Source organism: Oncorhynchus mykiss, chromosome 13 (genome assembly GCF_057628025.1).
Source record: "Oncorhynchus mykiss isolate SJ-2025 chromosome 13, ASM5762802v1, whole genome shotgun sequence".
Lineage (NCBI taxonomy): Eukaryota > Metazoa > Chordata > Actinopteri > Salmoniformes > Salmonidae > Oncorhynchus > Oncorhynchus mykiss.
Window position 1 is genome coordinate 55,342,896 of NC_143034.1, and position 16,928 is coordinate 55,359,823.

Here is a 16,928-nt window from a genome sequence, read left to right on the forward strand (position 1 = left end):
TCATTCTTCTCTCAAGCTCTGTCAGGTTGGATGGGGAGTGTTGCTGTACAGTTATTTTCAGGTCTCTCCAGAGATGTTCAATCAGGTTCAAGTCCGGGCTCTGGCTGGGCCACTCAAGGACATTGAGAGACTTGTCCTGAAGCCACTCCTGTGTTGTCTTGGCTGTGTGCTTAGGATCGTTGTCCTGTTGGAAGGTGAACCTTTGCCCACAGTCTGAGATCCTGAGCTCTCTGGAGTAGGTTTTCATCAAGGATCTCTCTGTACTTTGCTCTGTTCATCTTTGCCTCGATCCTGTCTAGTCACCCTGCTGCTGAAAAACATCCCGTAGGGATGGTGCCAGGTTTCTTCCAGATGTGATGCTTGGCATTCAGGCCAAAGAGTTCAATCTTTGATTTGATCAGACCAAATAATCTTGTTTCTCAAGGTCTGAGAGGCTTTAGGTGCCTTTTGGCAAACTCCAAGAGGGCTGTCATGTGCCTTTTTACTGTGGAGTGGCTTCCGTCTGGCCACTCTACCATAAAGGCCTGATTGGTGGAGTGCTGCAGAGATGTTTGTCCTTCTGGAAGGTTCTCCCATCTCCACAGAGGAACTCTGAAGCTCTGTCAGAGTGACCATCAGGTTCTTGGTCACCTCCCTGACCAAGGCCCGTCTCCCCCGATTGCTCAGTTTGGCTGGGCGGCCAGCTCTAGGAAGAGTTTTAGTGGTTCCAAACTTCTTCCATTTAAGAATGAGGGAGGCCACTGTGTTCTTGGGGACCTTCAATGTTGCAGAAGGTTTTTGGTACCCTTCCCCAGATCTGTGCCTCGACACAATCCTGTCTCGGAGCTCTACGGACAATTCCTTCGACCTCATGGCTTGGTTTTTGCTCTGACATGCACTGTCAACTGTGGGACCTTTATATAGACAGGTGTGTGCATTTCCAAATTATAGAATCTGATTATCATTATAATTTAAAAAGGACCCATAATGATCATACTAGTTCATAATCTAATAAACCATAAGAGGATTGACAAAGCGTTTGTAGAAAGGGCTGCACTTGTCATCCTTAAATGTAATTAGGAACACGCAAATAGCATTTTGTATTAACATTTAAATACATTCAATGCAATGTTATTACTAATGATGATAGGCTTTAATTGTATTTGTTCTTTTTCACACAGGGTCTCTGATTATGTTCATTAAATATAAATGACACATTTTCTATAGATCTATCTAGCTGTAAACCTATAACATTATTGAAAATAAAAAAAACAACAATGCTTTTAAACCATAATCAAACGTATTTTATAAGACTTAAACTCAGAATTAACCCAAAAATGTGCAATCAGTAGCCTGCCTACAATTTATATCCTGAGGAAATGTAAGTCTATGACGTTGCGTGCGCGTTGCTCAGATTTGCTTCTCTCCTCCCCTAGCAAACGCTCATGAACACTAGAATTGGAAAAATGGTGGCCAGCGTCAGAGTGCAGAAGCTCCTCCGACGATACAAACTAGCGATTGCCGCCGCGTTAACGATTCTTCTGATTCAAGGGCTAGTAGTATGGAGTCTGAGAAGTCTCGAAGAGGGCGAGGCGGAGGTAAGAAAGCTTAATTTGACTTTATTTAGCTGGTTAAAATACGATTTCGTCTCTGTAAAGCTGGTAGCGGTAGTTAGCAAGCTAGCGTACAGTACTATGCTAACGTAAACGTTAGCTAGCTGTTTCTAGTACTCTGTAGCTAACTACAGTACAGATACTGTAGTTAACCAAAGCTAGTTTATAGTAAGCTTGTTCCGCTTATTATAGCTAGAATTGCACATTTAAACCAATTCGCTAGATAAACCACACCAGACTAGTGAACCACTTCTTTAGCCAACCTGTCTCCAGAATTCAGGTTAGACGTTTCCCGAGTGTACTCATAAGAACTTGTGTATGAGGTCATTGTGTTGTAAACTGTAATCTGCCAACCAGCTAGCAAGCAAATATTTAAAAACAGGTCGCATTGTTTAGGCTCTCATTTCATTCTGTTGTGATTTGGCATGTCCTTGGATGAATGTTGTTAGGTTCTGCGACTGTCACTTCAATTGTGTGACTGTCGTGTAGTGATGAAGATAACGGAAATACATGGCGAAGTTGATTATCGGGCTTGCCAACTGGGTTAATAGATTCGGTGATTATTCAAAGTAGGTGTCAAGACTAGCCAGTATAATGTAAATGTATAACATGAAACGAGTTGGAGCGAGCTTATGGAATGTGCGGTCGTGCTTCCATCTGGCTCGTCTTTACTTATCATCCTTGGACCAAGTTATTTGAGTTGGCTCATGGGTCCATTGCATACCATAGTCATCTTAGTCATTTACTCTAATAGTTTGATTCACAATTTATTGGTCTTGATATAAGCATAGTAATTGACATTTAACCAATTTGGTCTATATTTTCTAAAGTACATTGAAGTAGAGCGTCTGAACCGACCTGTAACATACTTATCCATGGCAATCTTTGCTCTCCAATCTCACATGCACACCTGGAACAGTACCCTAGAGGCCTGGAACCTCCCATTTCTTCTTCTTCAAATAAAGTCATTGTGAGATGTCAACAGATTTAGCCCCGGGAACTTGCATTTAGTTATCATTTGAGGCATTGATACAGATTCCGCTTCAGGAATGTGTGCTGAAAGAGTCGGAAGTCCCGCTCTGCCTTTCATGATGTTACTTGTGTGTGCGTAATTTAGCAGATGTTATTGCATGTGTAGTGAAATACTTGTGTACCTAGCTCCAACAGTGCAGTAGTATCTAACAATTCACAACAATACACATCTAAAATAATGGAATTAAGAAATATATAAATATTAGGATGAGCAATGTCTTAGTGGCATTGACTAAAATACAGTAGAATACAATATATACATATGAAATGAGTAAAACAGTATGTAAACATTATTAAAGTGACCAGTGATTCCATGTGTATGTATATAGGGCAGCAGCCTCTAAGGTGCAGGGTTGAATAACTGGGTGGTAACCTCCTAGTGATTGCTATTTAAGTCTGATGGCCTTGAGATAGAAGCTGTTTTTCAGTCTCTCGGTCCCAGCTTTGATGCACCTGTACTGACATCGCGCCCCGTGGCTCGAGTGGTCACACAGAGCTGTCTCACTGAGCTGTGCATAAATGGAGGGAGAGGAAGCATCTAAGGAGGGCCCCAGAAGAGGTACTGTGCATAGGGTGTGTAGGTTTGCTCTGGGACTCTTTGGACTCTGTGTCTGAACTCTGTGTTTCACTGGTGATGGTTTAAATCTATGTTATTTCATGGAGCAAACCCACTATTAGCTATTCTCTGCTTATTGTGTTTCTATGTTACGTCCTTTCTCACAATCAAGAAGATGTTATTACTTGGACCAGTAGGACATTACATAATCTGTCTGAATCAATAACAGCCAAGATGCAATGAATGCATTTCCCTTTGGATGGACACAGTGTAAACAGGAAATGTGACATGACATGAGATCCCTCTGAGAGCAGGATGTTCCCATTGTGACCTCTAGTAGATTGCTTTAAAACATGTTACTCTCCATGTTCACTCCATGAGGATGCATCCAGCTCTTGCTATCACTTCAGTCCTGAATCAGCCAGCCTAAACAAAGGCACATGTATACGCCCCCACCGCCCAATGGTGAAACATCATTTTGAACCTTATACCTACTGCTGACATACTTTTTTGTTAGGTAAATCATGTGATAAATGAGGTAATTGGGAGGCTGGAGGAGGCATTTTTACAGTTCCCATGTGGCTCAGTTGGTAGAACATGGTGCTTGAAACGTCATGGTTGTGGATTCGATTCCCATGGGGGAACAGTATGAAAAATGTATGCACTCACTACTGTAAGTCCCCCTGGATAAGAGTGTTTGCTAAATGACTGAAATGGGGAAAAAATGATTTAACACAATGGCAGTGGCCCTCCCTTTTTTGAGTGAGTGGGTATAGAGCTGGGGCCTATGTAGGGCTGAGTGATTGGACTGAATCCCTCTCTGCTCAGTGGCCTCGATGTAACTCACATCTGCTCTAATCAGAAGCTGGCTGCTTGCTGTGCATGTGTGAACACAACCACATGCATCCTATTATAGCCCCCACAGAAAAGGACTTGAGAAGAAGTGAAGAAAACCGCACACTCAGTTCAGTTGTCCCCAGTCAGTGGCTTCATAAAGAGCTGCTGGGGCGTGCTGGTCCGCTCTCCTCACATGGTGGTGATGGCAGTGATATGGCTTCAACTAATTAGAATAAAAAAAAGAAAATAAAAACCCGCCTTTGGGTTGAAGCATTTCTGACGCGAGGGCGTTAATTAAAAAGTGTGAAAAATAGGGAAGAGTTTAATTGAAATCGCTGTGTTTTTCTTCAATATAACATAACATTGCCCAGATAAGTCCACTTACAATTTGGTAGCAGTTTTGAACCAGTGAACCACCAGTAGAGTAACAGTCTTATAAAATATGAACTTTTCTCTCCAAACTCAACTCTTTTTTGGGGGGGGCCCTATGTGATGCTTTTCAATAGACCCCATGACGCAAAACACATTCAATGGGGCTGGGCTGTAATATCATTGTCGACAAATGCTTTTTTAAACTGGAACACTTATTTGTGGTGCACTGGGAGATCAGTAGCTGTGTTTGGATTGACTACCGGCTGGCTGACTGGCACTGGTCTGGCTGACTGGCACTGGTTTGGCTGACTGGCACTGGTCTAGCTCCCTGTGCTGTCTGTCCCAGGCCATAGCCTCTGTTCCCACAGTCTGCTCTGGTCTGTCTCTGTGCCAGCGGCGTGTGGCGAGGGCCCACTCAGGGTCATGCTGCCTGACAGGGGCAGGAAACGCACGGCCCACTCCCTGTTTTTCTATCCCCTCTCCGGGTGCATATTTTGGGGCCTTTCTGTACAATTCCAATAAGCTGTGATCTTTTCCTGCCAGAAGTGAAAATAGCTGGGGGTTTGATGCTTTCGACGCATCCATTTGTGGAGGACCCATTTTTTTGCATTCCAATAAGAGTGTGGTGAGCAGTCGCCCCCCCCCCCCCCTTTTTTTTATCTCTACTAACCTCCAGAAACACCCATAGAGCAAGAAGTCATTGTTTTTTTGTGTTGTGATTTGCTGGAGTTGCTTCGAATGAATGTGTCCCTGCCCACCCCCCATAACACACACACACACACACTCACACACACATCCCCACATACATATATCCCCTCCTCCCCAGGGGGTCCTAGTGATGGTGGAGGGCCATTGCTGCGCACTGTACAGTTGAAGCGGCACGGGCTCAGGGCTGGGTGCCGAAGTGGGCAGCGCTGAGCGCTCCTGGGACTGCAGGGGTGGCTGCTGATAAGGCCACTTGGCCCCTGGCCGACAGTGATCTTATTGGGCAGCTCAGAGCGTGGTAACCCTCCAGCTCCCCCTGCCTGCCTGCCTGTCGTTGCCCATTTACAAGCCTCACTAATTACATGTCAGAGGACTTCTCTGTCTGTCACACACACACATACACACACTCCCCTTAGTGGTCTGATAAGGACTCTCATTGTAGATGTCAGCATATGTCCAATTTCATGTGGTGTGACTGAATGTGTACGGTCCATGCATGCGCTGTGTGCTCTGCACTGTGCCCAGGGGGCAGGTTTATTGAGGTCACTGCGGTGAATCACTGCCTTCATTACCCATCTGTATGTTGTTCCTTTTCTGAACTGTCTTTTCCTGATTACTTCAACAAAAGGCAGAGGCTAAAAATAACCCAGAGCAGAAACAACACGCACTGTAAACACATCTCGCCTCTGGTGCTCCTGCTCTGTTATCGACTTGTTGTTTTGTTCGTTCTTAGAGGGTGAATCATCTCCTCGTTTCAAACACTATTCCTAATAATTTGATTGGTCCCAGTATGTTGTGTAGTGTATCGACAGGAAAGAAGGAGAATGAGAATCTTCTCTGTGCTAACCCCCCCCCCCCCCTCCCCCCTCCAGAGGAAAACGCGGCGGTCTAAGCTACCTGACCACAACAGCCAGGACCCCAAAAGGGAGGCGGTGGCCTGGGGGAGACAGAACGTCTTGTCTGGGAGGAGCGGGGCCCGATGGAACAGCAGGCTGGAGAGGACGGGGGCCACGGCTGCCAGCGCCCTCCGGAGGGGCACCAAGCGCCGGGGGAAGCACACCATCAGGGTGAAGGTGCCCCTGGGCCAGGGGGTAGCAGTTGATGGCGTTCCCCCCCATGACCCCTCCAGCAGCCGTAACTTCACTGATACCCGAGGTGGAGGGGAGGGGGCAGCCAGACTACCCCCTCCAGTCATGCCAGGGGAACCGGGCAGCGTGGAGGGGGCACCCCAAGCCCCCAGCAGCGACTTTGTGCCCAAGTGTGACATCATGGGCAAGGACGCCCTGTCGGCCCTGCACCGCGCCGGCTCGCGGCAGTGCCGGCAGGAGATCGCCAACATTGTGTGCCAGCATCAGGCCGGGCAGCTCATGCCAAGGGCACTGCCTCAGTTCTGCCCGCTGCACGGTGAGACACACCCCTACCTAGCCATCATTCCTCTAGAGATCAGAGACTAACAGCACATCCAGACAGACCACACACTGCAGACTCTTAATGATCTATGGAATATTTTTCATTTGTGTCTTGAAGTGCCTCCCAAGACTAAATTTGTGCATGAGCATTACATTTGCAATTCCATTTCTTGTTTTAATGTAAAAAGATGTCCTCAACCCCCCCCCCCCGCCCCCAGATAGCATATTTTCATGCCACGTCATGCCAGGGGTTTGAGGACAATATATTTTCAATTTTTACACAGTTAATCAGTCCCATGTGTATCATCCAAAGAATCTGTATCCAGAGACTTATTCCCATGATCCTCTCTCTCATGCTGTGTTGTGGCTGTATCCAGGCTATATCACAACCGGCCATGATTGGGTGTCCCATAGGGTGGCGCACAATTGGCCCAGCATTGTCAGGGTTTGGCCGGTGGAGGCCATCATTGTAAATAAGAATTTGTTCTTAACTGACTTGCCTAGTTAAATAAAGGTTACATTTTTAAAAATGGTGTCCTCCTCCCAGGTTTTTCCAGCCCGGTCCAGACAGCTGATGAGCTGGACAATGACCTGTCCAAGGTGGAGAACCCGGTCAGGGTGGCCTTCGTCCTGGTGGTCCACGGCCGGGCCGTCAGGCAGCTCAAACGCCTCATCAAAGCCATATACCACCGAGACCACTTCTACTACATCCACGTGGACAAGGTAACTACTGGCAGACGTACACACTACTGTGATGGCTTCAAGAAGGATTTCATCTTGAATAACAACATCCAATAAAAAGAATTTCACAAAAAAGCATTACTTAGTTTGAACTTCTCTAGATGAACCATAAAGTCTCTTATGGCTGGAAATTGTATTATGTCATTGGAATGATCTGGTTTGGCTGGCTCAGTTGAGGGTTGAATTCAAGCAACTATCACACAAAGGAGATACAGAGGGGGTAAAATTAAGCTTATGCTTTATCGTACTCCGCACGTTCCTCGTTAGCTTATGAGGACGCCATGATATGTAGAATTGCTTCTCCGGTTCTCATATGCTGGCTGGAGGGTGTCGCTGACTCGTGCATGCTTGATAAGGTCACTGTTTTTCATGTGTAGGAAGTGTTTGGAGGATTTGACAGGATAGAGGGGTTTGTCTGGTTACTGTGGGAGCTTTAAGAGGTGGCTGTCTACACAGCTGCAGAGCCATAGAGCTCAGAGCAACAGTTTAACACTGCAGAGGGGAAGGGAAAGCACTGAAGTGAGGTGTCAATGGGCTCCCACTGTCGAGACTACGCTAGACGCTAAAGGCCCACCACCTTATCGTTCCTCTCACTGGGACGGGTAGGCAGGCGCCTTGAGGAATGGGACAGCAAGTCAGGCTGTTCTGGAGTCCTTCCACCAGGCAGCCCTCCTCTCGCTCTCTGCCTCTGTCTCTGTACCAGCACAGCAGGCCACTCTCTCCCTGTGTTAGCCGGGAGCTGTCACAATACTTTCTACCTGCTCCTCTTTTCAACGTAAGAATCTGATCTCTCAGGCCTGTTGTCACCAACCCTGCTGCAGTCCCCCCCCCCCCCCCCCCCCCCCATCCATCGTTCCCTCTGAGTGATTAATCCTCTTCTTTATGTTTTGGAAGTAGCCTCTTAGCTGAGTTCTTCTTATTCTTTCTTCATGTCCTTCTGCCAGAAGAACCTAAAGCTATTTCATACCAGGAGATTTCTATGCACATGCATGTTTTTGATTTAATGAGTATGTTTACATGCACACTAATATTTCAATATGAAACTGATTATGGCAGTAGGCAGATTGTTACCTTAAGGTGTTTACATGTCCTAATAATTTGAAAGATTGATCAGAAAACCAGGTGTTTTAATCGGCGCATGCTTACTTTGATTTTGACCTTATGCCGATAAGTACGATGTTTACGTGACTAATGCATAATCAGCCAACTTCCATAATCAGCCTAATATCAGAGTATTACTGCGATTGTAATCGTTCTGTCTCCTAACCCCCCCCCCCCCCCCCCCCCCCCCCCCCAGCGTTCCAACTACCTGCATCGGGAGGTGCAGCAGATCGCCCAGCAGTACCCCAATGTGCGTGCCACGCCCTGGCGCATGGTGACCATCTGGGGTGGTGCGAGCCTGCTGAAGGCCTACCTGCACAGCATGCAGGACCTGCTCTCCATGCTGGACTGGAATTGGGACTTCTTCATCAACCTCAGTGCCACTGACTTCCCCACCAGGTCAGTAACCACAACACCACTGTTTTATGATGGGCTTTAAAACTATTGTTTAATGTTTATGATGGTTAATTGGCATGTGTGTAATGAAGACTGTATTCCTCCTACCACACAACTCTGTCTGTTTTAGAAGAAACATGCTCTGGATTTGTAGTTTTTCATCTGTGCTGGAGCTTTTTGGTTTCACTCACTCTGCGATTTTTGATTCAATTATTCCGTTGACCTGCAGTGACTTTGACTCCTATAGCTACCAGATAAAGGAGAGCCACGGTTCCTTCTAGATGAAAGCCCATGCTGTCATGGACTGTTTTGATCACTGATGCACAGAGACAGACTGCTAAATCGCCTCTTTCTTGTCAATCAGTTCTGGGGTGGATTTCTGAGGCCCTTCTGAGCTACTTCCAGAGCAGTGGCCAATCCTCCTGAACCATCCCAGGGTTTAAAGGGGGGAATAAATGCACACAGAGGAGCCGCCGCTGCCTCCCAAATCCTGCCGGCAGTGGCTAATTCCACCCATGGAAAGTCACCGTCCCCCCCTTCTCTGCTCCTCGCGCCACGCTCCAGTCAGCGTTTTATTCCCAACCTAATCCTCTCTTCTTTCCTTCACTCCTTTCTTTCTGTCTTCTCCCTGGCCTATTGCCTTCCGGCAGGACCAACGATGAACTGGTGGCTTTTCTGTCACAGCACAGAGACCAGAACTTCCTCAAGTCACATGGGCGGGAGAATGCGAGGTAGGGAGCTTGGTTAGGAAACCTCTGACTCACAGCCTCGTCAGTCTGTCTGACACACTTGGCTCTCACTGTTAGTGTCTGACACTGCTCACATCGGATGAGATTTTCCTCCACTGCTCTTCTCATTGAGCTTAGCTTCACTCAGTATGATGTAATGGTTAAGCTTTCATATTGGAGGACAGGACTAAGATGTTGGAAGGGAAAATGAAAGGAATGATGATTATGATGTAAAGCTTCTGTTTGATGTTTATTGCCCATATAGTCAAGGACAGATCTCTGACAAACTATTTAAGATCAGTTATTATTGCGGAAGTTGGGCAACAAGGCAACTGGTTGCCAATGAACTTGCCTTATAAAGTAGAGGTTAGATAAATAACTCTTAATCACTGTCCTTCCCTGTGCTGTGTTAATTTTGTCAGCTATTTTAGATTGTCTTTTGACTAAAATAGCTTTAACTATTACTAAAATTACCAATTTGAGTAATTTCATCCTTCCTAGTTTTAGTTATGAAATAAAACTCTAGACTGACGTGGCCGCCTGGGAGCTGTGTGTGTGGGAGAGCCAGGCAGATCAGCTCAATCAGAATGCGCAACTGAAAGACCAATGACAATATTGCACTATATTGTGCAAAGGCATGCATATTTATGATTGGACAAAACAGATAAGAAGGAAAAGTGGTATATCTTCTGTCATAGTTATTGTTGATGAAACAAACACTGCCTACGACCTCCAGGTTCATAAAGAAGCAGGGTCTGGACCGGCTGTTCCATGAGTGTGACAACCACATGTGGCGGCTGGGTGAGCGGACCATCCCAGAGGGCCTGGAGGTGTCTGGGGGCTCTGACTGGTTCTCCCTCACCAGGCGCTTCGTAGAGTATGTCATCAACTCCCAGGATGAGCTGGTGGCGGGCCTGAAACAGTTCTACACCTACGCCCTGCTCCCCGCTGAGGTAATGGACAGGGAAAATGACAATGGTGAAGATGACACTGTGACTGCTTAAGTCACAGCCTCTCTGGGCAGTAGAGGTGCTAGACTGAAGAGGGGGTCACAGAGAGTTTAGCTGCCAGTTAAAGTGGGTTGGTTGAGGTCATATCTTAATATTGAATGTTGTACACTAGAGTCAAAAGTATTGATTTTATGTTTTGAAACATGTCTGGATTGTCTTCATTGTTCAGGAATCCCTGTGGAGATGGTGAAATGTTGCAATTCTATTTCCAGTAATGTCACATCCCGGTGTTTGAAATATGAATATAATCCCTCTTTGTTCCAGTCCTTCTTCCACACAGTGCTGGGGAACAGTCACATGTGTGACTCTCTGGTGGACAACAACCTGCGTGTTACCAACTGGAACAGGAAGCTGGGCTGTAAGTGCCAATACAAACACATAGTGGACTGGTGCGGCTGCTCTCCCAACGACTTCAAACCACAGGACCTCGTCAGGATACAGGTCAGCCAGCCAGCAGAGGGCACTGTTGTACCTATCATGAGAGTTCAAATTGAGTGTCCTTAACTGCTGCACTCCTCCTCAGCCAACAAGTGTAGTAATTTAACCTTGATTCTCATGTGTTCATTCCCCCACAGCAACTGACCCGGCCCACGTTCTTTGCCCGAAAGTTTGAGTCCATGGTGAACCAAGAGGCTATAGACATCCTGGACACCCACCTGTATGGACACTACGCCCCAGGGACAGTGGCCATCAAGGCCTACTGGGAGAGCCTGTTTGAGCTGGTGGACGGGGTTGGCTCCCTCAGTGACGTGGCCCTCACGGCCTACTCTTCCTTCTTCCGCCTGGGCCTCAGGAGCCTGGAGAGCAGCCAGACCAGCCTGGAGACCTGCAGGTGAGGCCCTGCCCTGAATACTACAATTCTTCCAAATGGTAGATTCAGACTGGAAGATTTCACTATTACTTAGACTAGTTGAGACTCAATAGATTGATTTCTTCAAAAGAAGGACAACTTAAGTCTGGGTTTAATTACCGTAATTTCTGGACTATTAAGCGCACCTGAATATAAGCCGCACCCACTGAATAAAAAAATATACATGTTTTTTGTACATAACTAAACCGCACATGTCTATAAGCCGCAGGTGCCTACCGGTACATTGAAACAAATGAACTTTACACAGCCTTTAAACGAAACACGGCTTGTAACAAAAATAAATAGGCTTTTAAACGAAACATGGCTTGTAACAAAAATAAATAGGCTTTTAAACGAAACATGGCTTGTAACAAAAATAAATAGGCCTTTAAACGAAACACGGCTTGTAACAAAAATAAATAGGCTTTTAAACGAAACACGGCTTGTAACAAAAATAAATAGGCTTTTAAACGAAACACGGCTTGTAACAAAAATAAATAGGCTTTTAAACGAAACACGGCTTGTAACAAAAATAAATAGGCTTTTAAACGAAACACGGCTTGTAACAAAAATAAATAGGCTTTTAAACGAAACACGGCTTGTAACAAAAATAAATAGGCTTTTAAACGAAACATGGCTTGTAACAAAAATAAATAGGCTTTTAAACGAAACATGGCTTGTAACAAAAATAAATAGGCTTTTAAACGAAACACGGCTTGTAACAAAAATAAATAGGCTTTTAAACGAAACACGGCTTGTAACAAAAATAAATAGGCTTTTAAACGAAACATGGCTTGTAACAAAAATAAATAGGCTTTTAAACGAAACATGGCTTGTAACAAAAATAAATAGGCTTTTAAACGAAACATGGCTTGTAACAAAAATAAAAAAAATAGTAGTAAACAGTAGCCTACCAAGAAAGTCATTGGTCACTATCTTCCTCCTCCTGTGCACTAAAACCACTGAAGTCATCTCCTTTGGTGTCGGCGTTGAATATCCTCAGAATGTCAGAGGAACCTCATCCATATTTATGATGTCGTGCGGGCCGATGGAATGCTCCGCTATCTTTGCATCAGTGAGTTTGCGGTAGTTCTAAACTTTTTCCTCGTAGTCGGGAGGGAGCTGCTGACACAGACTCGTCCGTACCCTGATGGACAGGCCTTTACGTCTCATAAATCTTAGACACCACGATGGTCCACCTCTAAAATTCTCAAACTTCATTGCGGTGGCGATTTGTTTTGGCTTTCAGTCGGATCTGCACAGTTGATACACCTCGGCCGTCTGCTCTCTGTGTGTTGACCCAGTCTTCAAGCTCATTTTCTAGTTCGGGCCATCTGCTTTTCTTCCCTCTGAAAGCTTTTGTTGTCTTTTTGCACTGAGTCAGTTCCTCACGCTGCTGTTTCCAACGTCTTATCATCGACTCATTAAGGCCAAGCTCCCGTGCAGCAGCTCTATTTCCTTTTCCAACAGCCAGATCGATCGCCTTCAACTTGAAAGCTGCATCATATGCATTTCTCCGTGTCTTTGCCATGATGAGGGTGACAAAATGACTACCGTAATCGGAATGATGGGAAGTTTGAGCTCCATTTACGTCACATTATGTGATGGTGCTCAGTTTTTTGGGGTCATGAATCTTGTGAAAGCAGGAAAAATCCACAAATTAGCCGCGTCATAGTATAAGCCGCGAGGTTCAAAGCGTGGGGAAAAAGTAGTGGCTTATAGTCCGGAAATTACAGTATTGATGAACACACTAAAAGATATCTCAATTTTGTCTTCAAATCTCTTCCTCCTTTTGTGCAGGTATGAGCCAATAGGCTACCCGGTGTCGGTGCACCTGTATTTCTACGACGAGCGTTTCCAGGGCTACTTGGTCCGTCAGGAGGTGCAGAAGGTGGGGTCAAGGGTCAGGGAAACGGTGGAGGTGTGGGCCGTGCCTCAGGCCACCATGCAGCTGGAGAACAACCTCCGGGAGTTTGAGAGGCTCAAGAACCTGGAGGTGGGTGGGACCTGAGATGCATATGTCTATCTATCTGTATTTCTATGGGTATTGTGTACAGTCAAGGCTGTTTCAGTTTAGATAATGGTGTATGACAAGGGCTGAGACTACGGGTGAACAAGTTTGTGGAGCTAGTTTGATGATGAAATACCAGTACATACTGTAGACTAGATGTTGGATACAAAGGAGCAGGTTCAAATACCAATAGGACAACAAGGATACATGACTGCCCTGCCACATTGATGTGAAATGTCTGTGCTTATGTTTCCCCTCAGGTGGGCACAGAGTGGGACCCCAAGGAGAGAATATTCCGGAACTTCGGCGGTGTGATCGGGCCGCTGGACGAGCCGGTGGCGGTACAGAAGTGGGTTCGGGGGCCCAACCTCACTGCCACCATTGTGTGGATCGACCCCGCCCAGACGGTGGCGGCGTCTTATGACATCAGTGTGGATGTGGACGCAGAGTACACGCAGTACAAGCCCCCGCTGCAGCGGCCGCTCCGCCCCGGGGCCTGGACTGTCAGGGTGCTGAGGCTGTGGGAGCGTGTGGCTGAGGCTCGCTTCCTCGTCATGCCCCTGGCCTTCAAAGGACGAGAGCCACTACGCCAAGGTGAGCCTGGTGGTTTGAGGGTCTGGTAGTTCATTAATTTTTACCAGGAAGTGGAGTGGTTCCAAGGGGGTGTAGTTAAGGGTAGTTTGCCCCTTTTGGTGTTCTGTTTGATTCACTGTGGCCATTCAGCCTCTGTATTCAAGTCACTGGAAGACTATCAGTATGTATTTATGTATCAGATGAGGATGTTGCGAACTGATCCCTAACAGTCCTCTCTCCTTCCCTTTCCTCCTCTCTCTGCCACCCTGCCTGATCCAGAGGAGGACAGCTGGCTGCACGCGGGGCCACCAGGCAACATGTACCTGGAGCAGGGCTTCCAGCAGCTGAGATCTGTTCTGAAGCTGCCCCCACAGGAGCCCGCCCTGCAGGAGGCCCAGCAGAGGGCCCAGCTGGTGGGCAAGCCCCTGGAAGCTTGGGTGGACCGCACCGTGGGGGCCTTCTGGGTGACCGGGGACCTGTGCTCCACCCTGCCCTCCCCGGGCCCCTGCCCTTCCCTTGGCCCCTGTACCAAGTCCACCTGGAGCTCCCTCGCCCCAGACCCTAAGTCAGAACTTGGCCCTGTCAAAGGTGACGGCCGGATCAGGTAGCCCCCCGGACAGGAGGCATGCTGGACTATAATAGAGGGAGAGGAGGGGATTATATGTGAGCCCTGAGTAGAGAGGGAAGAATGTGTGAGCCCTGAGAAGAGGGGAAGATATGTGAGTCCTGAGGGGAGAGTGGGGTCTGGTCTCTAAGGCTAACTCATAAGGCACATAAATAGACACGGCTTCTCCCTACATACGCTGAGGAGTGGCTATGCTCTCAGTTTAGAGGCTACATGCCCTTTTCAGAGGAGATGCGTGGTGGAAATTTGCACACGAAGACTGCAAGACAAAGTTTTTTTTTTTGTGTTCGAACTTCATTGTTCGTTACATGGACAATTTGTGTTATGTTATCTGTCTGCATATGTCTTCATTCAGGGTCTGTCTGGGTAGAACTTTGGAAAGAGGAGAACCCCACCCGCACATGTTTGAACTCTGTTCAATGCACAGTTTTCTTCTGCTTTAAGGAATTTAAAGCAGTGGCCAACATTTTGACAGTGGCTAAATGCTGTGTTGTATTGTTGTCAGAGGGCAGTGGGTCCTCTGGACTAGTACCTTTGTGCTTATTTTCAAGCATTATTATCAGAACAGCAGCAGCAGATTGGGGAAGTGCACTTTACTGTAAGACTAAGGTTACACAGGACCGGGTCGATCAGTAGTTGGAGAATGACAACGAGGAGGATTAGGAGATTAAAAGGTCAAGGTGGAGGTCGTCACAATGGTGACGTGGCATCCTCTTCACTTACTTACATGTCTTTTGTATAAAAGTGCTGCTAGAACGTTGCGGCGTCACTATCACATATCTGACCCAGCTAGCTCACCTGGAGGAGGAAGAATAATAATGTTCTGAGTTACCAGCTGGGAGACAAGTTAAAGTTGGGAGAGTCCTCTTTCCCCCATGAGTTCTGTTTACTGTGACATATGTTTTTAAATGTTTGTTTTGTTTGTTTCTTGAACATTGAGATGTGTCTTTGTTGTCCATGATCACTGCAAAGCAAAGCCACCGGGGGTTTTGTGTGTCAGAGGAAGTGCCTAACTGATGTAGGTGATATTCTAGGTTACAGTGGCCTGGCTCTCCAGTGTGGCATCATCATTTTCACAGTGGACTACATCGCTTCTCAATGGGTCTAGTCATAGTTATGGTATATAGGCCTAGCTAGAGCCATATATTTAGAGTTAGGCAAACTTTTAGAATATTGTTCTAATACTAGACAGTCATGCAAATACATTATAATGCAGAAACCTCGTTGGCCCAACTCTCTAAGTACATGGCTCTGGGCTAGCTGCCTCTTCTGTATCAGTGTATATGCAGTGCAGTACTGTCCATGTGGTCTATGCTCTGTATGCCAACAAAGTGAAGAGTCTTCTGTCATCTACCTACCACTTTAATGTTACTGGTTGTCCATAAGCATTTCTACAACAATGAAACTCCCATCCAGGAGGGGTCAACATGACTATTTCATGGTCTGGTTAAGAAATCGAAGCTGCCTTTACTTTGTTAATATGAACTGTTTATAATGGGAGAATAGCTTCAAGACGTGCACTTATTTCCCTTTTAGACAATTCTGAAACCCTACCCTATACCTTTGTTTTTAATTGTAATGTTTTAAAACTAGACTGGCTGAAACTCCTACTTTTCTTGTTTTTTTTTCAGTCTCTGAGTTTACAAGTGACCTTGTTTCCCTTGCACACTTGCTTCAGTGAAGCTTCCATTTAACAGAAAGAATAGAAGAGCACCGTTTAGTGTAAATGGAATAGATTATTCATATTTTAGTCTTTGAGAAATATATATTTGTCCATCCATTCAATATCAACTCCTTTTTCAAACTATTGAGAACCACTTCTTGTATTATTTTTTTTGGACACATCACACTTCGTTCAATGTCACTTCTGTCCACGCTTCCGTCCACAGCCCACTCATGACTCACTCTGATGATGACATAGTGGCACTGGCTCCCTGACTCAGGCATGACAGTGCTGGACTGAAGAGGGGACTGCTGGCCAATCACAGAACGCCTCTGGTAAAACATGGCAACAGGTTGACTGGTGGCACAATAACAAAAAACAAACAAATAAAAAAAATCCAATCTTGTCCAGTCTTGCTTTTTTTGGGGTATTTTGTTCTTGACTAGTTGATTGATTTCAAATAGCAGAATGAAATGTATTCTGCTAGTGAGTAATATCAGTGCTTTATGTGATTATTTTAACATGTTCCCAAGGTTCTCAGAAAGGCTGGATAGTATCAATAATCATTAAGGGGTTGTGTGTTCACGTGTGAAATTAGTTATTGACATACAATATATTATTTCGGCCACAATTACTAGTTTAAAAGCATGTTTAGGATATGACTCAATATGCCTCATCCATCTCTCAAGAGTACACTGCTCAAACAAATAAAGGGAACACTAAAATA

General features: G+C 45.9%; 1 protein-coding gene across 1 annotated transcript; it reads left to right on the forward strand.

Annotated features, from left to right (window-relative positions):
- Positions 1-1,370: 1,370 nt before the first annotated feature.
- On the forward strand, positions 1,371-16,607 carry xylt2 (xylosyltransferase II). The gene is made up of 11 exons (XM_036941285.2): positions 1,371-1,577; positions 5,967-6,498; positions 7,051-7,226; positions 8,542-8,744; positions 9,392-9,472; positions 10,206-10,422; positions 10,744-10,920; positions 11,055-11,311; positions 13,130-13,325; positions 13,601-13,934; positions 14,193-16,607. The coding sequence occupies exons 1-11, from the start codon at positions 1,425-1,427 to the stop codon at positions 14,519-14,521; spliced, it is 2,655 nt and encodes an 884-aa protein (XP_036797180.2). The 5' UTR covers positions 1,371-1,424; the 3' UTR covers positions 14,522-16,607.
- The last annotated feature ends 321 nt before the right edge of the window (positions 16,608-16,928 follow it).